This window comes from Fulmarus glacialis, unplaced genomic scaffold (assembly GCF_000690835.1).
Source record: "Fulmarus glacialis isolate BGI_N327 unplaced genomic scaffold, ASM69083v1 scaffold43831, whole genome shotgun sequence".
Taxonomy (NCBI): Eukaryota; Metazoa; Chordata; class Aves; order Procellariiformes; family Procellariidae; genus Fulmarus; species Fulmarus glacialis.
The window spans coordinates 8013-27028 of NW_009191670.1; the positions used below are offsets into that span (position 1 = coordinate 8013).

The following is a 19016-nucleotide window of genomic DNA, read 5'->3' on the forward strand; positions in this document are numbered from 1 at the left end:
CTGGGATTTCCTTCTTAATTCACAGAATATTTTCCCCTTTAAAGATGCACATAAAGTACTGTGTCTTGAGACTGGCAGACCTATGAGTAGGTCATACAGTATGAGTATGAGTGTGTCCTACAGTATGAGTATGTCAGCGGCTCGGTGCTCCCTTGTGCTACACAATTTTTTCCACCCTTGGCAAAAGCCACCCTACGAGCCTGTGTGTTTTCTTGTAGGAGGTGGAGCTGTGCCGCATAAGCAGCCAGGAGAAGCTGGGGCTGACTGTCTGTTACAGAACCGATGACGAGGAGGACACGGGGATCTACGTCAGCGAGGTAAGGACATGGCGATGGGGAGGAGCATGGGGAGGTGCTCGTGGTGGAAGGCTGAACGTGCCAGGGAATGTAAGAGCAAGTGCTCTGAGACCAGAGTGCAGAAGTGTCGGCCATCAGCCAGCACGTGTCACTTTCAATTTGTTTAGATTATCAGTTTAAATTATATTCCCCAAGCAGTGTAATTATTACTAATGATCTTCTTTAATCTGAATGCTTTTAACTACAACATCATAGCTAGGGAAGTACAAAGCAGTCTGAGCATGGTCTGAATTTTGAAAGAAATCTGCCTTTATGTGGGAAATCAGGCAGAGTTTTTAAGGAGAAAAGCACATTTTCCACACCATGCTTGCATTCTCCCCCTGCCATAGCCTCGGTAATCGTAACAGTGGATAATCGTTATTTTATTATTTGTGGTTTTGTTACAGTTGTGGTATGCGCAGACATACCACAGGTGGGTGGAGAGAGTAGCTTGGGAGAAGAATACGTCAGAAAGACTAGTAATTTTTTTTTGCCATAAATTTTTTGCCAAAAAATAGAATACTGGATACTGAGGTGGGATGAACCCTCAGTTTTTCATCGGCTTCACCAGGAAAGAATGGCATCCAGCACATGTCACAGGGTGTTAGTGTTTCACAGGGTCGGTCCACAATACTTCCAGGCACACTAGCTCCCTTTGAGTCTCCAGCCATTTCAAAGAGGTTTGTTGTTCTGGATAAAGCAGAACTCTTGTGAATCCAGGCTCACTGGTGAGTCCAAGCTCACTGGTGATTGTCCTGCATGAACCGTGTTCCCAATTTGTAGCTTTTGTGACATGTTGAACCAAATTTGGACATTAGGAGAAGGTTCTTCGCTGGGAGGGTGGTCGATCACGGGAACAGGCTCCCCAGAGAAGTGGTCTGGATGATGCTTTTAGTCATCTGGTTTAGTTCTAGGTAGTCCTGTGAGGAGCAGGGAGTTGGACTTGATGGTCCTTATGGTGCCGTCCAACTTGAGATATACTATAATTCTAAATTCTGAGTGAAGCTCGTCGGCAGAGAGGATCGGTAGAGAGAATTCTCCTACATATCAGTAAATGGGGATGAAGACAAGATTGCTCATTCACAGGCCAGCAGCAATGTCAAAGAAGCTGAAAAGCACAGCCTTGGAACAAGAATGACGAATTAATATAAAACTACCCAAGAATAAGTCTTCCACCAGTTGTATAAGCGCTGCAGTTAAAGTTTGTTGGACCTTGTGAGGACAAAGAAAATGCAGGAATCTCTTAATACACTCCAGGATTATGTCTGAAATGTGCTGGTTTTCCTACATGGTAGAAATTTCTCAGACCTTTTTAAGTGAATGTAATTATATTGTCTTTTGTACTTGATTAAGCACTTCAGAATCATTTTTTTCTGTGACAATGCACAAGAAGAAAATAATATCTAACAGCTGTAGAGGATGTAACCTGCAAACCAAATGCTCAACTCAAATGTTTGGTTTGAAAAAATAGCTTATGGCATGACGAGGCAAAATAAATGATTTAAGATAACCATCAAGTGAAAGGTGATAGATCGAATTGCCCTGAAATGAACAGTAGGTCATTGCTCAGGGATGAGCTATAGTGACTTTGATAAACTGTTAATGGAGCCCTAAACATCTGTTTAGGTTAAACTAACTTAAAATTAACTGACTCAGACCAGGAACGATACACAGAACCTGCAAGTGATCTATACAATACAGATCCTTTGGGGTTTTTTGCTGTTTCCTTGCAAGCTGCAAAATTCCAGAGGAAGTAACGGATTGGTAACTGAGACAATCATTTGATAGTAAATGTTTCCATGAAAGAGAAGTAGACCTGCTTCTTTCCCAAAGACAAGGCCCATTTGTATAGAGATATCAACTGCAGCAGAACCACTTCAGTCCATAGTGAACTTCCAGAGCAGAGGGGCTCTGTCATTAATTCTTAGTGCTCTGACAGCTGAAGGTTAATGCCTGACGGTGCCATAGGAAAGTATTAATCTGAAAATCATATGCTCCCAACCCTTTCTTGTCTTTAGGCTTTTATCTGAAACAAGCTCGTACGATCATTTAGAGAACTATTGAGTTCATATGACTGTAAAGGAAACTTCAGATTGCCTCTGTACAAAGTAAAAATGCTACTTTTTCGAATTGTGCAGCTGTTACCATTTCCAATAAAAATCCTTCCATGTTCAGTTACTGGATATTGTCCTATGCAGGTTGATCCAAACAGCATTGCTGCCAGAGATGGCCGGATCCGTGAAGGAGATCGCATTTTGCAAGTATGTGACAATAGACTCTTCCTTAAACTCTTTCTTCAGACAAACACACAGTGCCCTCTTCTCTGTGGACTGTTAATGAGGGAAGGTAGTTCTCTTTGTTACTGTGATCGATGAGAAAATCCATGTCTGTCTGTTTTTTAACACAATAGCCGGGAGCCAGAGTGCGTGTACTGAAAAATGAGAATGACAAACTCGTTCTGGCTCATGCCCTTGTGTCCCATGTCTTTTTTTGCCACGTTTATTAGAAAATCTCATTTCCCCTATGTTCATCTCAGTGTCACATTCTAAACAGGGATCCTGCAGACATAAATATGAGTGTCAGAGACTTGCTGATCATTCAGCGATCGCATAAATTAGGGTAAAACTCACTAGTGCTGAGCATAGATGGTAAGAGTTTTCATACAAAAGATGTGCTGTTAGTGAAGGATGATCTTGAACGTACCTGAAGAGGGGATTCATTAGGCTTTTGTTAATATTTTCTTTCCTCCACCAATAAAACATCGCTTTTCTCAGTTCTTTTCTAATCCACCATCTTGGCTTTTTTTTTCCCCCTTTGTTTTTATTGATCCGCTCATTTAAGGAACTGCCCCGAAGACAGGTTTGTGTGATACAGCATAGCCCTGTGGGCGAGGGTGGCCGGCAGCTGGCTCCGGAGGGCGGGCAGTGTACCTGTACAGAGGGGGCAGTAGCTAGAATGGCAGTGGGTTTCCATTTTCCACTGGCAGGGAATAGTACTGTGTTTTTTGCACTAGTGACAAAATCACAAAATAGCTACCAAAAATCAGTAGACTGGAAAGTCTTTGCTGCATTGTGGCATTTTAGTTCTGGTTCCCGGTCGATTTCCCTTGTATTTTGACCTTTATTCACTAAAGCCCCAGAAGCAGTTCCTGGTGTGACAAGTCACTTTTCTGTAACCAGTTCCGTAACCCCTCTTCATTAATTTAGGCACGTGAGCTTTCAGGTTGTCGCAAGATCAGCCTGTTCCTTCCCTCCAATCTTTTCATTTCTGCAGGAAACGTCTTTGCTGAAACCTGTCGCTGTATCTCTTACCCTGGTGTCAGCTGTGGGAGTCTAGCTAACACAACAGGGTCTACGAGCTGGCTTACCAAAGTGGCCCATCTTTTGGAGAGGAAATAAGAAGTTACATTTTAATGTCAGGGCTCACTCAGGGACTGCTGGTTTATTCTCTGTGCGGTTGGGAATGTGAAAACGTTCACAGGACAGTGTTCCCCTCCAGAAGACATGGACGCTGTGGTGCGAGGGCAGTGAGCCCCTCGGTGGGACTTGGGGCGGCGGGGTGATGGGACCACATCATGGGGTGCGGCTAGGAGTGGAAAAGTCAGTGCACTGTCTTCTGCCTCTTTCTATAAAATACCTACTGAAGAAAGCAAGCAGGATATCATGGTATTTTAAACTCTCAAAAATCAGAAAAAAAACTTGTTTATTTGACCAAGTAGAAACAACTTTCATTCTTACTCTATGCATTTCAAAATGAGGAAATAGAGGGTAGATCCATTTTCTGCTCCTTTCCTTGCTTTCTGAAATTTCTGGGTGAAGTGGAGAGCCAACAGCAGTTCAGGCAAACGTTTTCCAGTTCCTAATGAAATTCGTTTCGATTGTGAGTAAAGACTCTGGGGGCAAGAGAAAAGCATAGGTAATTCTGCTGTCCTTTTGTAGACTGGAGCATTACTTTAATGTCAGTGCTGATATATAGCTATGAGTTTGATCATTAAAGTTAACACCCAGAGAGTTATGTGGGGTTTACTTTCATATCTGAAAACACATTGACCCTCTATCTACTCTTATTGATGAGATAACTCAGAGAAATAGAAGGTGACAGTGCCATTATGGGGGGATTTCGCTGAGGCTGGGAGAGAGCTGGATCCTTGAGTGGGGGCATTTTCTGTGGGCGGCGGATGGCATCAGTTAAGGCTATGGGGGAACACTCTGGTTTGTGTATTTCTCATGAAATTACAGCAGGTTTCCTCACGTTTTTGAAGCTGAAACTGTCCCCTTCTCATTCTCACAAACCTCACACCTCTCCTGTCACCTTCACAGTCGTCTTAAGCATCTGAGAACAGCCTCAGTACTTTACATCAAATGTTACAAAGTCAAGGGAAAGGTTTTATAAGGACAGTCTTAGCGAGACTTGCCTAAACTTCTGCTATTTTGAGCTGTGAACCTCCAGGCTGACAAGTGCTGTCCGTGGGGGTGAGATGCCGTGGGGCAGGCTGAAGTGCTGCTTGTCCCCCGTGATGGTGCAGCTGGTGTGGGGTGGGCACCTCCAGGCTGTGCGGGGCCAGCAGGGCCACCGCCTCCGGGGTCAGAGAGGGGCAGTTGCGTGGCTGATAGGAATCGCTGGAGCAGCCACCGCGGCTGGGGGTGTTTTGCACAAGCCGGAGATCCGCTCCTGGGCCTCTGTGGCTGCATCTCTGCTTTTCAGGTTAGGGCAGTTCTGCGTTACCAAATGGTTGTCTGGTCTCCTGCAGACCACAGCTATCCTGCATGTAAGGTTTGAAGGGTCTCAGACATTTCACTCATTGCCAGTTAGGTGGTCAGGGTACACTGGGGTTTTCTTTAATCTGAATTAAAGCTGTGTTTTTGAGTCAGGACTTTCAGGCCAAACATACGTGCAGAAATGCAACTTTCTCTTTACTTTTCAACCAGGAAGTTTCTGCTACTTTGAAATCAAACCTTACAAGATTTTATTTCCCCCAAATATTCAGATCCTGTCTTCCAGTTTTGTTTTCACCCATTTTCAAATAGACCAAGTATTTTTTTTTGTTGCCATAATGAGAATAATCCACTTCTTGTGCTGTGAATTGGACAAAAACAAATACGTATGGAAAATAAGATTTCTATTTGATTCCCTCAATAAAGGGTTTTGGACAATGCAAAATGTGTTTGTTACCACGTAGTCATGGACGTGGCTGTTTTAATGAGGTGACAGAATAGGAGAAAGGTGTCGAGAAAAGCACGTTGTTATCGGAGAACCACTTTTATTTTGATTATCCCCTTGTAAGGGGGATACATATGTTTTGTGTGGTTCTGGGTACTAAGCTGTCCACGCAAATATAAAATGATTAAATGGAGCAGCAATAAGCAGTGGCCTGTAAGTATTGCCTGGTGAGAGATAATACTGTAGATCTCTAATTGGCTCTCTACCAGCATACATTGTGACTGATTTCAGCTGTAGCATTACCAGTCTTGCTTCCACCAGCACTATTATCTCAGAGTGACACTTCCATTACTCTGAACGGAGAAAGATGAACGTCACCTGTCAGGGGCTGGTTAATTGTGTTGCTAGATGTATGTTACCAGGGCGCAGGTTGGACATTTATGAACATAACTGCTTCCTCTGATGTCCGCCATCCTTCAACGATCGATACAGCTCTTACAGTAAGCGCATAATTGAGTGAAGGCACTTACCACTGAGGGGCTGAAGATGAGCCCGTTGCGCGAGTTTCATTGTCCATACATTCAGCACAAATGAGCTGATATCTGCCCTTTATTGTGTGTTGCTTTGTGGAAATAGAAACTAATGTGCCACTTTCATTTGTTTTCTAGATAAATGGCCAAGATGTCCAGAATCGGGAAGAGGCAGTGGCATTGCTCTCCAGCGAAGAATGCAAGAAAATCGTGTTGCTGGTCGCAAGACCGGAGATGCAGGTTAGACTAAATAGATACACAGAGCCAGAACCTGGGTTATACTGTACATTGACTGTCACTGTAAGTAATGAACTGCTGAGAAATAGGAATGCCAAAGTTCCTGACAAAAGGAGGAGAGAGATAATTTAGAGCTTTGCCCCCGTTTAGCCAAAAGAGAAAATAACATGATATTACTAGGGCTTGTTCTCTCAAAACTAGGCAATTCCTTTTCAGCAGACAGAGTAAGCAGGTATACAAATAAAGCTGACAGCACTAATATGATATTAGTAACATATGAAGTAGAACTTGAAGACTATGTATTACTTGTTAGATGACTCTTATTTGTTCTGGGGATAAATTTCCCATACTTACCTCAGTCGTTTATATGAACTTACACAAAGCTGTAGTTGGTCATTGGTGATGGCTCTTTTCATCCTATGTGCTTATAAGCCGGCATTTAAATTGTTCATTTATGTACCAGTTATGGGACTTTCACTACAATACCATTCAGCAAACCTGGATCTAATTGTTTTCAAAGCACCCTGGTCACAAAAACCTGTTTGTACATTGCGAATTGTACCTTGGGAGATGCATTTTCACAAGCTTTTAGAAATGTTTCTATGATTTTAAAAATAAAATTATGTCAATGCCAAGAATCTTGCCATGCCAAGAATTTTTTATGTCATCTGCAGAGGGCAGATGTTAGGTTGATCATCAGAATAAAGGAGAGGTAGAGTGGAAGAAGAGTACTGTTTGTACTTCCCTTTATATTCTGTTTATAGGCTATTGCAAAGCAAAAAGACTTTATATTGTCACTGTTCTCTCCATCTGCCAACAATGCAGAGTTGGTTATGTTGCCATTTGTCTCTCATGCTATTGATCTGATATTCTCAGTCTCACTAGCTGCATACTTTGTATAAATTAAATTGAGTAAGTGTAATTCAGTGCCACTTGGAATCTCTACTTGAATATGGTAGTTATAAAAGATTCACAATTTCAGCATTCATTTCCTTTGTTTTTCAAACAATTCCCATAAAACTGGTGACATAGTACAGCAAAAAAAGCTATGCATCACTTTATATTGCAAAATTGTAGCCTTCACTGGAAGTTGCAGAGGTTTTGAAAGAGTTGTTTCAATATTATTCTTACTATTTTTCACTAAGATTTTGTTTTTCAGTAGGGAACAGAAACCCACCCACTTATAAAATATATGCCCAGGGGAAGTTCATTCTCTGTATTTGTCTACACTGGTCAACATGAAAAAGTTACATCAATATGAGATAAGGAATTACTTAGCTGTACCAATTTTGTTTCCCATATGGATGCTCCTTTCAAATTATAAAAGTGTGTTTTGGTTTGGATTTGGGGCTTTGGTGTTGGGTTTTTTTGTTTAATTTATGTGTTTTAAAAACATATTCATACAAAACGGAAGAAAAAGTAGTATGTCATAAATCAGGCTGTCCACAAACTGATTTCTGCTAGTTGTGTTGCTTTGACTCTGGTAAAAGACAGCAGGATTAAACAGGCTTTTATTTCTATATAGAATACGGTAACAGTAGTATTGCAATCTTGAAGGGTATCTGCTGAGCGCATTCATTAGTAACAGGGAAGAAAACCTTCTCTGACCATTTATTTGCACAGTGAATACCGATGAATAATTAAGTTTTAAAACAGAGCACCGGAGGAGCGCACAGCCTGTTTAATATCTAAACAAATGGCATAGGCATGTGCATTCACATGTGTGTATGTGCACACAATGTATGTAGTGCGCATGTATACTAAGCCGTATATTATTTTTATTCTAAAAGCTGTAACGTAACATAAGCATTCTCATTAGTTAGGTACTGGGTCTGCCACAATCAAAGCAGCAGATTTGCCCAGGTGAGATTCATCTTTCATCCTCCAGATATGTTAATCTCTGCAATTTCTTCAAATGAGGGAAATTCAACTGTGTCCTTTATGGTAGAGGAAGGCTGTGTTCATGCTTTCCTTGGGGAAAAAAGCAAACAAGACAAGTAAACAAAACTAGTGGCCAGTACCAGATGTTTCAGAGAATGGTTTGAAAGTCCCGTTAAGGAGAAACATAAAAATTACATGTTCTCAAGAAAAAAGCCTCCTTCTAATCGCAAGCTGTTAGAGGCTGGCTTTGCCAAGGAAAATGGTGAAGTGCTTATGTTCTTTATAAAAGGAAAGAGTTCGCTGGCGTGGGCAAAACCCCATCAGAGTTTGTGAAGGAAACGGTAGTTTCCTGCCAGTATTCAGCTAGAAGTACTACACAGCATCAATCACTCCTTGTGTAGCTTTGAACTACTGCTTGCTGGTTTTGTGTAACTTTTCTGACTGGCATCTGTGGCCAGAGCTCTCCTGGCTTTGATGCCGTGGTACTTCTGCTGTAGGTGTTGGCCCGTGTCACATTGCTCTTGCTGTCTCAGGACATGAATAGTTGGTACTCTTGTAATTGTCCGATGCTGAGACTTTTAGGATCTTTTTGTCACCTTCTTCCTCTGGTTCCTTCACCAGCGACAAAACAGTAAGTGTTTCCTTCTGCTATGGTCCCATCGTTATAGCCAGGAGTGTCACTGACCTTTTCAACACAGTGTGCCATCTGGCAAGGGACTACAAATACAAATGGGTGTGTGCCGTGTGCACAGTGAACAACACGGGAAGAGTAGCGTTTTTGGCCAGGAGTGCCTGTTTTATCAGTTTAGAAAGGTGTGAAGGGTGCAAAGTGGGTGCGGGGAGAGGATATACTCACCTGACAGAAAACGCAGCATTCCCTCCTGTCCTTTTGCAACACTGTCTTCACCAAATGTCAAAGTATTATTTTACACTTGGGGAAAAAACCAAACAAATGAATAAGCCTTGCTTCCAGACACACCGCGAGAACAAAAATAGCGGCCCTTCAAGTCACCGCATCTTTCTGTCACCCTCCTCTGTTTGTTTGTTTACCTGGAAGATCAATGGGAAAACGGTGACAGAAATGCAACATAAGGGTTCTATTGAGGTGGCAGCAGCAGGGCACAGCGCTGGGGCGGAGGTTGTTAGAGGAAAGAGCCCGGTTGCCTCCTGGCCCTATTAGTAGCATTGCCGCTCTTTCAGCGCGGGGGCTCTCGGCGGTAATGAACATGACAGCTTCAGGATTATGCGCTGCGCCTTTCATACCTTTTGAAAGGAAATAATGTCTGTGCTGTGCAGTCTCCTTCATTATGAGAGAAAATCAGTCATACTGTTTCAAGAAAGGATAAAAGGCATAAGAGTCCCATTTTTTTTATCCTTCTTTTTCTTCTTCTCTTTTTGAGACGCGAACTCCTACCGCCTGACTTTCTGAAGAGAATCATTAGGATAAAATGAACTAGTCAAGCATTGCCATTTGGGTTTACCCTGTTTTAGCATGTGTACTTGCTAACATAATATAATGTACTAATGTATTCTTTGCAGCTGGAAGAAGGGTGGCTGGATGATGAAAGGAATGAATTCTTAGAGGAGTTAAACTTGGAAATGTTGGAAGAGCAGCATAATGAAGCGATGCAGTACACAGCCAATGAGGTGGAGCAGGTAGGACTGCTACTGAAAGTATCATTTGAAATTTTGCTAGGTATACTTTTTTATTAATAGAGAATGAAATGGTACACTGTAAAAAGGAACAAAAGGCTTTGCTAGAATTCTGTCTTTAAAATGCTGTGAACTCCGGCATGATGTAGGTAAGGAAAAGGAGAACAATAGATGCTTAGGCCCAGTATAACAAGTTAGCAAACAATTTAGGAGGCTGTGGTAAGAGCAGATTCCCCATTTTCTCTGAACTCCCAGAATAATATTGCTTTCGTTCTTTAATTCTGAAGTGTTTGGGGTTTATGTTGTTATATTTTATGTCAAGGGTTTTTTTAATGAATTGTATCAGTGCAGCACCTAGAGCTCTGAGCTGGGATAGGTGCCCCTCTTGCTGTAGGCATGCAAGGTATGAGCCAGCCCTTGCACCAGAGAGTTTGCAAAACAAGATGGAAGAGGTCTTTAAAATAAACAACAGGTGTTTTGCTAATACAAGTGTATTTTTCTTATACCGACAGCGCACAGCTTGGCGTTTGTTTTGTTAATGGAGACAAATAAGCATATTGTTAGCATAGTCTCAGCTTGCTGCTATCCTGACTTTTACCTGCCCATATGTGCTGTAAGCGGTGTGATTGTGGCAAAGATGCATGTGCACCCCCAGCCATACAGTTTCATCAAGAGATGGGTCTTCTCAGTTGTACTTTATTGTGGAAGGCGTAAGTGACCTTATGCACTCCTAGATCAGATGATCTGTCAGCACGCACACCTGTGTAGAGCCAAGGAAATAAAATCCAGCTTCATCTCCTGGCTTCTGCATATATGCAGCTGGGGAGAAACTGTTTTTCCACCCACAGAAATTTTACAATTTTTTCCCCATTCTGAATTGCTCGAAAGCAGAGCCTGAGGCATTTTTCTTTGAAGTAAAGACTGTGAGAAAGACTGTGAAAGCCTTCCTTCTTCTGGAAACCACGGAGCTTATTTGGCTAATAGGAGACCTGCCTTCAAATACCGCACCGCCTGGTCCACATTGGGAGCTTGAACATGCATCTAGCCTGTTTCCTCCTCACCTCCCCTCCAGCTTTGACGCTGGGCTATTGACTAGGTGATAGCTCCTATTAAAGCTATTCACCGTACATAAATTAAATATTCATTGGGACAGAGACACTGACAGAATAATTAAGTCAATTATCTGGAATATGATAGATCAGATTACAAATCCTTGATCTTATAAGCATTTAATTATTTACACAAAGTGGAATAACTCCAGGGTCAGAGGTGAAGGGAGCCTTGCAGCAGGATTTACAGTGGCCTTTTAGTTATGACCCTCTTTTCCAGGTGGTGATCCAAGCCTCAGTTTCCCAAGTTAAATTTGCTAACTACTGCACTGCTAGCTACTTTGAACTGATATTTGGCATCTTGTTTATTTTTTTAACCACAAATTTTGTCTTGGATAGCAAAAGATTTCCTGTCAGAAACAACACTTGTTCCTTGCAAAACAATTTCCTTTGCACAATGACATTTTCACACAAACCACCACTTCTGGGGGAAATTCTTGAGCAGGACTACCTACAAACCCCTACTAGCCCCTCACACAACGTGGTGGGGCCTCTGAAATCACTTCACAGTTGTGACCTTCCACACCCAAGGTCTTGTCAAGCTTTGGCTTTTTCACTGAATTTGGGTTGCGGATAGTGTTAATTATTGAACAGTGGTATTCTGTGAAGTGGTTTCACAGAAGCCATTGAGATTGTTTATTCCCCATTGGGATTTTATACTAAGGATTTTTTTTTTCCCTATTGAGAGTTTATATTACCATAACAGAGAGCTACACTTGAAAAAATTATGGTCGCTTGTGCTCTGTCAGTGTCTGACATTGGGTTGCTTGAAGTAATTCTAGGACAGCCAGACATTTCTTTGCCCTTCTGATGAGTAATCGAATCAACCAAATGCAGCTTAGTGTGTAATGGGGCGTCAGTAATTTGTGACAGCTGCTGTCTCTCTAGACTCTATGTAGTGACTCGGCAAGTCGGAAAACCGGTTCTTTACTCCTTGTTAGGCTGGGAAACCTAGCAGTTTCCTGAGGTGAATCTCATAATCCATCGGAGCAATGAAACCGCTCTCACTGCAGCTGCCAGTGGCCAAGCTGAGTATCTTCAAGCTCCCCGGCTGGCTGTGGAGATGTCACTCCAATGCCAGCCTTAATTTTTGTGAACCAAAACACAGTCCTCTGGCTTCATAATCATCTGTCTTGAATAATCATGAATGTTGTGAGCTGCAGGAATGAGTACACATTATAGCAGAATATCTTTCCAAACACGAGTCTGTTTTACAGAATGCCGTTTTAACATTTAGTATGAGCTGTCACAGAAAAATCTGGTACAGTTTGCAAAAGAAGAATTAAGTAGACAGTCATGTCTTTTCTGTATGTTTTTGAGCTAAATTACAGAATTTAATCAAGAATTGTGTCTTCTCTGTATAGAATAGTCCAATAAACCTCGAGGAAAGATGTAATTCTCCATTTTTTATAACACATTGTATTCCTTCCCCTTTACAACATCGCGGTTCATTGTGCAGCAGAGATAACTTTCAGAAGAATACCATCCATTTGCCATGCATAAATTCTTATCGGTATCACGGAATATATCAAAACCTATTAAGAAGAGAAAGAATTGGATAAAAAAATTCATTGGTGTTCATTCAAAGCTGAAATGCAGTGAAAATATCTGGGGGAAATTCTTTTTTGCGAGAGGCCTGTTTTAAAAAAACAGCATTGTTTGCAGAAGAGCATTTTCCCTTTTAGTGCACCACTGAAATCAATCCCAGTCTTCCCTCGTGGCTGGAGTACCTCGTGGTTAGCCTGCCACTGGAGACTCCTCTCACTGGGGTCAGTCTCCCTCTCACTGCCAGAGACTGACCGGAGTGCCCAGCAGCTACATTTATTAAAACCTTCGGCTGAATCTCACTGCCTTCAAATTTTAGTAGCAACCTGGATTTTAAGTCCCAGTATACATTGTAAGTTGTAAAAAGAGAATAGAACAGTGCCTGAATTCCTGCAAGATTAGCCGTTTTATAGCCATGAGTGCTTGCTGGAGCTGAAATGCAGACTCTTTTGAGGTTCGTTTATTGCTTGATTGTACGCACCGCCAGGTTTGCCTTCTCATTATCTGAGTTCTCACTGCAAAGATGAGGCCTAAGGAGCCCTTTGGTATTTCAAACAGAAGTAATTGTAACAGAGATTGACAATGTACATTTGAAAACAAACACTTTGTTTGGAATAAATAATAGATAACACTGACAAAAGCAACACTGACAATTGGAGACTATCTCTTGTTTTTCAGAAGGGACTTAACCTGGAATTAGGCTTGCTACCTTTCAAAATAAAATTAAAATAATCTCATATTGTACAAGACTGCTCAGTCTGCACGTTTAGGAGCCCTGGCAAGCATGACAAGTCCAGGACAGAAATGCCAGGGGCTAACTTACTTGAGTCACAGTGGATTTTTTTTAAAAAAACCATGCAGTACAATAAATATCTCTATTGCTTTCCATTTTCTTAATTGAACTAGCTGCAAGTATCCACATCCTAGGGAAGGATTTAACATAATATGGATGTCTGCTTTAGGTTGAGAAGAATCTGATTGTACAGGCACTTGGTTCTTCCTGACAGGGAGGGGAACCCAAAGTGACTACCTGACATTCAGGTGCCTGTACTATAGACACTTACATTTGGTGAAATCAATCCCACCCATCTGATTTCTGTTACACTGGAAAGATGGGGTCTGCTTTGTTTACATCTTTTGTGTGTGTGTTAATTATAGATAGTGTAACTTGAGTAGATGGCAGTGTATTATATTCACTCAGTCTAAATCAAGTGGAAGTTGAAGGAGCAAAGTTCAAATTGTTGATAAAAGTGGTGTGGAAAACAAGAGTCATTAGTTCTGAAAGTGTTGATTGCGTGGGCCCGAACTGTAAAGTCTGTTTCAACACCTGTACAAATGGATACATTAAGGGATTTTTCAGAAGTGCTCAAATATATGCTTTGGTGGTGTGGCACGATGCTGGAGACATCAGACGAAGCATCATGGAGCTCAGCTCCTGTAAGCTGTATAACTGTTCTAACACAGTACGGCTAAGCCCTCTTTAGGGGGTAAGATGAGTTTAGTCATACGGATGCAAGTTGCGCTACGTCGCTCACTCTCAGGGTCAGCGAGCAGATCCTGGCCTTCCTCATTTGCTAGTGTGGATGGACCCCTGGGGCAGGCACCCAAATTGTTGGCTGTTCTGCAGCACGGCCCCCCCAGTGTCTGGGGGAGCTGTTCTCCCTCGTGTCAGTAATTAACTATTTTCCAGAGCAGTGAGAAGCATGGGTTACACAGTCCGGTGGCCAGAGTGCAGTGTAGGTGACCCAGACTGGGGTCACTTCTCTGCTGAAAGGTTTGGAGGCAGAGGAGGTGACCAGAAGCTGGAGCTGGAGCAGCTCCAAAGCGGGCGAGAGAAGGGACCAGAATAGCTTATGTAGCAGCACTCACCTGGAGGAGGTAAACTAGAAAAATATGAAATTAAACCTAAATCCCCAGCATTCCCGGTGAATGCCCTGACCACTTTGATGATTGGGGTGCTCTTCTTTCTAGTTACTCTTGGTTTTCATGAAGATTCTGTAGACATTGGGGTTTTTCTCTGTGTAAAATATGACATTTTTGAACTCTTAAAAAACAGGTGATGTTGGAAGACTTTGCATTCCTCCAACTACTCCTAAAAATGGAACTAAGATGTTGCAGCCACTTTGGAAAAATATGACAAGAGCCTGTCATGGTTTAACCCCAGCCAGCCACTGAGCACCACGCAGCCACTCGCTCACCCCCCCCGGGTGGGATTGGGGAGAGAATCAGAAGGGTAAAAGTGAGAAAACTCGTGGGTTGAGATAAAAACAGTTTAATAGGGAAAGCAAAAGCCGCACACGCAAGCAAAGCAAAACAAGGAATTCATTCACTACTTCCCATGGGCAGGCAGGTGTTCAGCCATCTCCAGGAAAGCAGGGCTCCATCACGCGTAACGGTTACTTGGGAAGACAAACGCCATCACTCCGAACGTCCACCCCTTCTTCTTCTTCGCCCAGCCTTATATGCTGAGCATGATGTCATATGGTATGGAATAGCCCATTGGCCAGCTGGGCCAGCCGTCCCGGCCACGCTCCCTCCCAGCCCCCTGCGCACCTGGCAGGGCACAGGAAAATGAAAAATCCTTGACTAGCGTAAACATTACTTAGCAACAACTAAAACATCAGTGTGTTATCAACATTATTCTCATACTACATCCAAAACACAGCACTACACCAGTTAATAGGAAGAAAATCAACTCCATCCCAGCCAAAACCAGGACAGAGCCATAATAAAAAATCTTCCAATATAATTTATACACCTTCACAGCAATGCATAAGCTGAGGAAAGAAAGAATAAGTGATAATTATAGAACATTTCTTCAATAGTTAGTTGTCTAGAGTGTTATTGGTACTACTCTTCATATTGCTTTTTCCTGTGACAAGAAGATATCCTTGTTTTTCAAGCAGATAAGTAGAAAGATCTGAGAGGATCTCAGATTGGGAAAATACATACCACTGAATTTTTAAAACTTGCAGAATTTTCATGAAAGTCTGCCTTTGTCCCTTGCAGTTTCAAAATCTATTTTCTAGAAAATTTTGACCTTACAGCATCAAGAAACACTGAACCTTTGCATGATCCCTTGAATAACACTGAATACATTCTGTCCCATGATGTTTAAATTCAAGGGGAGATTTTCTCCCCATTTGGGGAGAGTGAGTGATAGTAATTGGCACATCGCTGGTGTGGCTGCCAAAGCTGCATGAGAATTATACATTTATTGTGCATTTTGTTATCAGCTGCACGTTGTATGTGCAAAGGGATGAGTGTAAAAGGTATGCTATGATTTTGCAAGTCTTGCCTGACAACAAATTCCTAAAACATCTTTTCAGAAATTTTTAACTGGTCTGTCAGAGACACTGAATTCTCCTGGTGTTGTGTTTCTTTCAGTATTTATTTTATTCCACTATTATGTTACATTTGGAGGGTGGAGGTCTTTTTTGTTTTTCTGAGACTAGGCCGTTATTTTTTCCTAACAATTGAAGAAAGGAAACCAGTTGAAGGGTGTGTGATCGTGACGTGTACATGAAGAGAGGAGAACGAATGAGATAGGAGACACATGTTCATCCTGGTTTACTGTCTGTCAAAGTAGAGAAAAAGGGAATTATGACGGTGGCCTCTTTGAGTTTCTTTCGTTTCACCAGGTACACTACCGTTTTTCTTTCTCTCTTGATTATTACTACAATTATCCATAATTATGCAATTATACCTCCTAAAAGAGAAACGGCATTTGGTTGGTACTATGTACACTTAGATATTTGGTGAACAGGCCGTATAAATTGCACTCTGTGTGATTGCTCTGTAAGGGGAATAGGGGGGAAATTCTTTGCTTATCCAGTTTGAAAAATAAAAAGTGTCTGTCTCTTCAGAGAGGTATTATCTCACATTCTTTGCAAATATAAATAGGTTGAGAATATAAATAGGTTAGGTACAATGAGTGGAGTGTGAATTAAAAACCAACAGCCTAAAAGCTTGACATTATGCCCATGGTGAGTACTCAGTGTTGTTCTACACTTAATGGTAAAAGGCTGTTTTTATTTCTAAGGAACATAAACTCTAACTAGGGAACAAAAATGGTCTCCGGGGATGCAACGGAGAGAGGCCTACTTGAGCGAAATCCTAGAATTCAAAATGAACAGTCCTTCAGAAAAAAGACTACTGAAAACAAGAAGTGTGACAGAGGGCCATGGAGGGTGTAGTGGAACAGGCTAGCCCTCCACAGGCGTCAACCCTGCCCATCTCCGTGGAGCAAACAAGGAGTTCACTGGTTAAAAAAAAAAAAGCCCCACTGATAAAAGTAGTCTTTTTGCACCCTCTTAGATTCTATTAGTCATTGTGTGATTGGCTGCTTGTTCTATTTTTTTTAAGTGATACCAGTCCTGAAGCTTTTTCCCAAGTTTGAGAAAATTTCAGCTCCACCAGTCTCTGGCCATAATCCAGAATCAAAAACAGTGCACCATCTGGTGATCATTATCTTTAAGCAGTGCAAAGAGATGGCTTAGCTAGAGAGAGAAATATTTCTTTCCGGACTTTAGAAGATATGTCACTAATGCTGTAATTCATCTACTTCACTCGATATGGCCACCACAGCATGACTCTCAGAAATGTTTAAAAGCTATGAGCGATAGGACTGCTATTTAGTGATCTGTTTTAATTCGGCTTAAATCAGATCCCAGCTGTTTAAGCAAAACATAGCTGGAAAATATTCTCATGTAATATGGTCTGCATTTGATAATAATTTTGGTTTGCTCATTTTTTTAGCCAAAGAAACATGAAGAGGAGGATGGCACTACAGACACTGCAACCTCATCATCCAACAATCATGAGAAGGACAGTGGGGTGGGGCCTACAGATGAAAGTCTGCGTAATGACGAGAGCTCGGAGCAAGAAAATGCACCTGAGGAGCAGAACAGCGCTACCCTGCAGAGCAAACGGGAGCTGGGCCACAGCCAAGATACGTTAGGAAGTGTTGAGCTCCAGTGCAATGAAAGCTTTGTGTCTGGGGAATACATTGAGTCTGATTTCATAGGAAACCCAGAGGAGGAATGTGAAAGGTTTCGGCAGCTGTTGGAACTGAAGTGCAAGATTCGAAACCACGGGGAGTACGACCTGTATTACTCGAGCAGCACAATAGAGTGCAACAGAAGAGAGCAAGATGGAGTGGAGCATGAACTGCAGCTACTCAATGAGGAACTGAGGAACATTGAACTCGAATGCCAGAATATTATGCAAGCTCACCGGCTCCAAAAGGTGAGGGATCAGTACGGAGACATTTGGGCTTTACATGACGAAGGGTTCAGGAATTATAACACCAGCATAGATGTACAAAGAGGCAAACTGGATGACATCATGGAGCACCCTGAGAAGTCCGACAAGGACAGCTCCAGCGCCTACAACACGGCCGAAAGTTGCAGGAGCACTCCGCTGACTGTGGAGCGATCCCCCGATAACTCTCTCCAGAGGATGATCAGCATAACCAACAGGAAAAACCTGAGGAGCACAATCGTGGCTAATCAGTCATCCTCAGGACAAAGCCACAGGGAGACAACCTCAGCCAAAACCAAACCCACTGAGCAAAACAGTGCTGCTGAGGACGCAGTGCTGGCATCAGAAAGTGGCAAATTCACAGACCAGGAAAAGCAGAGCAGTGAGCACATTCCCTACCTGTCTCCATATCACAGCTCTTCTTACAGGTACGGGAATATACCTGCTCATGCGAAGCATTATCAAAGTTATATGCAACTGATCCAGCAGAAGTCTGCTGTGGAGTACGCCCAAAGCCAGCTCAGCCTGGTGAGTATGTGCAAAGACTCGCAGAAGTGTGCAGAGCCCAAGATGGAATGGAAAGTGAAAATAAGGAGTGATGGGACGAGGTACATCACAAAGAGACCGGTGCGAGACAGAATCCTGAAGGAACGTGCCTTAAAAATTAAAGAGGAGCGCAGTGGGATGACGACAGATGATGATACGATGAGTGAGATGAAGATGGGTCGCTACTGGAGCAAAGAAGAGCGGAAGCAGCATTTGGTGCGAGCTAAGGAGCAGAGGAGGCGGCGGGAGTTCATGATGAGGAGCAGGCTGGAGTGTCTTAAGGAAAGCCCGCAGAGTGGCAGCGAGGGCAAAAAGGAAATTAACATTATTGAACTGAGTCACAAAAAGATGATGAAAAAGAGAAACAAGAAAATCTTGGACAACTGGATGACAATCCAAGAACTGATGACACATGGTGCTAAATCTCCAGATGGCACAAGAGTGCACAATGCCTTTTTATCAGTTACTACTGTATGAACGCAACTTCTTTCAGAGAGTGTACTACCAGTTTAGGTAGAGTACGATTGCCTCGTTCAATGTGGCATTTTTATATATTTTGTGACTGTTTATAGTTTGACCTTTTTTGTAAGCAAAATTACCTGGTAATTTTTCATTTGTTTTTCATATAACGGTACCTTCTCTATCTGGCAGTCTGTCTTTATCCTGCAATATATTCATATTATTCATTTGTAGAAAAAAAAAAGAAAAAGAAAAGCAAAACAAAAAAGTGGAGAAGCCGATGAATTTCTTAACCTAAT

General features: G+C 42.2%; 1 protein-coding gene across 1 annotated transcript; it reads left to right on the top strand.

Annotated features, from left to right (window-relative positions):
• Positions 1 to 218: 218 nt before the first annotated feature.
• Positions 219 to 18796, top strand: PDZRN4 (PDZ domain containing ring finger 4; the record flags this gene model as incomplete). The annotated part of the gene is made up of 5 exons (XM_009586781.1): positions 219 to 317; positions 2534 to 2596; positions 6164 to 6265; positions 9683 to 9799; positions 17209 to 18796. Coding segments are annotated over 5 exons (1908 nt in total), but the record flags the coding sequence as incomplete, so codon positions are not given.
• Between the last annotated feature and the right edge of the window lie 220 nt (positions 18797 to 19016).